This window comes from Lactuca sativa, chromosome 2, assembly GCF_002870075.4.
Source record: "Lactuca sativa cultivar Salinas chromosome 2, Lsat_Salinas_v11, whole genome shotgun sequence".
Taxonomy (NCBI): domain Eukaryota; kingdom Viridiplantae; phylum Streptophyta; class Magnoliopsida; order Asterales; family Asteraceae; genus Lactuca; species Lactuca sativa.
In genome coordinates this window covers 79,695,420-79,699,528 of record NC_056624.2, presented here as the reverse complement: position 1 = coordinate 79,699,528, position 4,109 = coordinate 79,695,420, and the positions used below count along the sequence as shown (strand labels likewise).

The 4,109-nt window shown below is 37.4% G+C and overlaps 1 protein-coding gene across 1 annotated transcript; it reads left to right on the top strand.

Annotated features, from left to right (window-relative positions):
• Nucleotides 1–2,736: 2,736 nt before the first annotated feature.
• On the top strand, nucleotides 2,737–3,120 carry LOC111912383 (uncharacterized). Its single transcript, XM_023908117.1, has one exon. It carries the CDS (start codon nucleotides 2,737–2,739, stop codon nucleotides 3,118–3,120), a length of 384 nt encoding a protein of 127 aa, XP_023763885.1.
• Nucleotides 3,121–4,109: the final 989 nt, after the last annotated feature.

Genomic DNA, 4,109 nt, shown 5'->3' with positions numbered 1-4,109 from the left:
GTCGATGTTATTGAACCTTTAACTGAAGAGTGTTTTGATTTGTCTAATCTCAATGTGTTAGTTCTTATTTTAGACAGGAATCTTCAAAAGGATGAAGTGAAAAAACTTTCCAACCAATTCAAAATTGATGAAGAGATTTTGGAAGTTGTATCTTGCATGGATCAAAAGAAGAAAATGAGGTTTGATGTTCCAAAGCTGAAGTTACGATGCCTAATGAGAAACTTGTTCCTTCTATTGTGTAGACACCGGAATTGGAACTCAAAACTTTACCCGAGCATCTCAAATATGCGTATCTTGGAGAGAAAGAGACTTTGCTAGTGATCATCTCCACAAATTTATCAACAAAAGAAGAATAAGAGCTTGTCACCACTTTAAAGGAGTATAAGGAGGCTATTGGGTGGACTATAGCCGACATCAAAGGGCTAAGTCCTTCACTTTGCATGCACAAGATCCTTATGTAAGAAGATTACAAACCTTCCCAAGAAGCTCAAAGGCGTTTGAACCCTCCAATGATGGAGGTTGTGAAGAAAGAGATTTTGAAGTTGTTGAATGTAGAGATGATCTATCCTATATCAGATAGCACGTGGGTAAGCCCGGTCCAAGTTGTACCTAAGAAGATAGGTATTACCGTGACAAAGAATGATCAAGGTGAATTAGTCCCCACCCATGTGCAAAATGGGTGGAGAGTTTGCACAAACTATAGAAGACTCAATTCCTCAACCCGGAAAGACCATTTCCTATTTCCCTTCATTGATCAAATGTTGGAAAGGTTAGCGGGACTAACTCAGTATTGTTGCTTAGATGGGTATTCCAGTTTCCATCAAATACCCTTTGCACCCGAGGATCATGAAAAAACCACTTTCACATGTCCCTTCAGAACATTTGCATATAGGCGAATGTATTTTTGACTTTGCAATGCTCCTGCCACTTTTCAACGGTGCATGGTAAGTATTTTTTCGGAGTATGTTGAGGAAATCATTGAAGTATTTATGGACGACTTCAAAGTTTATGGTAATTATTTTCGTGAATGTTTGGGTAATTTGAAAAAGATTTTGCAAAGCTGTATTGAGAACAACCTTGTTTTGAATTATGAAAAGTGCCATTTTATGGTTGACAAAGGTCTCATACTGGGTCATATTGTGTCTTCTAAGGGTCTAGAGGTAGACAAAGCAAAAATAGATGTCATTAAATCTTCACCTTATCCCACTTGTGTTCGTGAGGTACGCTCGCTCTTGGTCATGTAGATTTTTATAGAAGATTCATCAAATATTTTTCCAAGATATCTCGTCCCATGTGTGAGCTCCTATAAAAAGATGCAGAATTGGAATTTTCCAAGGAGTGCAAGCAAGCTTTTGATGGCTTGAAGGAGTTGTCAATATCAACACCAATACTTCAATCGTTGGATTGGAGTTTGCCTTTCGAAATCATGTGTGATGCCAGCAATCATGCAGTTGGTGCAGTGTTGGGGAAAAGAAAAGATCGAGTTCCTCATGTCATTTATTATGCCTTAAAAACACTTGATAGTGCACAAGCCAACTACTCAATAACTGAGAAAGAATTGCTTGCTATTGTTTCTGCTTTAGATAAATTTCATCAATATTTTCTAGGTTCTAAAGTGGTTGTTTATTCTGATCATGCAACTATTAGATATCTACTTGCAAAGAAGGATTCGAAGCCTAGACTCATTCGTATTTGATATTGAAATCAAGGACAAGAGCGAAAAGTCAACCCTTGTAGCTGATCATATTAGCAGGATTGTTTCTCCCGATGACTCGACTCCCATTCATGATGTATTTCCCGATGAGAATCTATTTTCAACAAAAGTTGCCCCATGGTATGCTGATATTGTGAGCTACATCGTCACAAATCAATTTCCACCATATTTGACTCGATGGCAAAAAGATAAAATCAAGAAAGAAGCCAAGAGGTACGTATGGGATGAGCCATATTTGTGGAAATATTGTGTTGACCAAACGATTAGACGATGTGTGGATCAATATGAGGTATCTTCTATCTTAACATTTTGTCACTCTTATGTTTGTGGAGGGCATTTTGGTCCTCAAAGAACTGCAAGAAAAGTATTAGAGAATGGATTTTACTGGCCAAGTATTTTCCGTGACTCTTATGTCTTTTGTGCAAGTTGTGATAAATGTCAAAAGATGGGCTCTTTAAGCTCAAAGAATCAAATGCCCCTTAATCCCATTTTAGTTTGTGAAATTTTCGATGTTTGGGGCATTTATTTCATGGGACCTTTTCCTTCATCTTCGGGTTTTACTTACATTCTTTTGGTTGTGGATTATGTTTCTAAGTAGGTATCAGCAAAAGCTACCCGTACTAACAATTCAAAAGTTATGATCGATTTTTTGAAGGCTAACATCTTTTCCAGATTTGGTTTTCCAAAAGCCTTAATCAGTGATCGTGGTACGCATTTTTGCAATCATATGCTTGGAAGTGTCTTGAAGAAGTCTGGTGTTACTCATAAAGTCTCCACATCATACCACCCACAAACAAATGGATAAGCCGAAGTGAGCAATCGACAAATAAAGGTATTTTGGAGAAAAATGTGAATACAACAAGGAATGATTGGAGTACACGACTTGATGATGCTTTGTGGGCGTACCACACTGCATTCAAAACTCCAATTGGGATGTCTCCATATCACATTGTTTTTGGAAAGCCATGTCGACTACCCGTTGAGTTAGAGCATAGAGCCTATTGGCAATCAAGCAATTCAATATGGATCTAAGTGAATCAGGAAAGAAAAGGAAGCTTGACATACAAGAGCTTGAGGAGATCCGTAATGAAGCATATGAGAATGAAGTCCTTTACAAAGAAAGGACAAAAGCATACCATGAAAAGATGATTGTACGCAAGGTATTTGAAAAAGGTCAAAAGGTATTACTTTACCACTCTCGTTTCAAACTGATTCCTGGTACATTAAGGTCCCGTTGGGAGGGACCATTTGGTGTCACTAATATTTTTGAGCATAGTACAATAGAAATCACAAGTGAGAAAACCAGGAAGGTCTTTAAGGTAAACGGTCATCATTTAAAGCCTTATTATGAAGGATTTCAAGTAAAAAACGAGGAAGTGGAAGAAGTAACAGATCCAAAGTACTAAGATTGACAAACAATTGGGGTCCAAGTTGAGCCAACAACATTAAAAATGGGTGGCTAACTGGGAGGCAATCCGGGGTATTTTTGTCATCTTCTTCATTTCTTATTTTTCCATCATATTTTCTTCGTTTTCAAGTTTCCAAGTTGTTTCCCATGTCTAAAGAGGTTAAAAAAAAATCATTTTTTGGGCAGTAGCGGATTAACGGGTTGCATTTTGAAAAAATGAAAAAATTAATTTTTTTAGCCTTCTCAGAAATTTACACGGCCCGTGTAAACATTCAGACACGCAGAATTCGGATGCAACATTTACACGGCCATGTAAAGATTACCCTTGTGTTTATACGGACCGTGTAAACGTAAAAACAGACTTGTACATTTTTAAGCTAAAACTCGATTTTTTTGTTCATTCTTTCCACAAAACCTGCGACTCCTCTTCTCCTTACTGTCCATTTCGAAAAAAACCTCAAAAACACTCCATCTTCCTCAATTTTGCTTCAAAAATCAAGCTCCAAGGTATAAAATTCTTCTCTTTTCTTCATGTTCTTTGTCTTGCATCTCAATTTCACCCTCTAGTGGCCGATTTTGGGGGGTATTGAGCAGACCCAAGAATTTTTGGGTCTCCAAATTTCGAGCTAATGTTTGTAATTTCTTGTAGGATAAGCTTAGGGAAGCACTGGACATCACCCTAATACCATTTACAAGCATAATTTGGTATAATTGTTCCAAACTTTTTTCTTTGTGTATATCGTTAGAACCACGTTTTTTGGGGTGATTTTTGGTGGTATTGCTAGTTTTTATGCATACTCTAGAGTTCTAAATTGTCCTATATTGTGTGCAAAATTTTGTTGAATTCTTAGGCAATGGCTTCGCATGGAAAAAGGCTAGAATTGGGACCTCACATATGGGTGGTCAAGAAACTAGTGATGAACAAGACCAATGTTCCATGGAAAAGCCCTATGAATTTGGTCTTTTTTTTGAGTCCAATTCACATGA

Excerpts from the sequence above, each read along its gene's own strand:
- LOC111912383 (XM_023908117.1), top strand. The coding sequence starts at position 2,737 with ATGGATCTAAGTGAATCAGGAAAGAAAAGGAAGCTTGACATACAAGAG.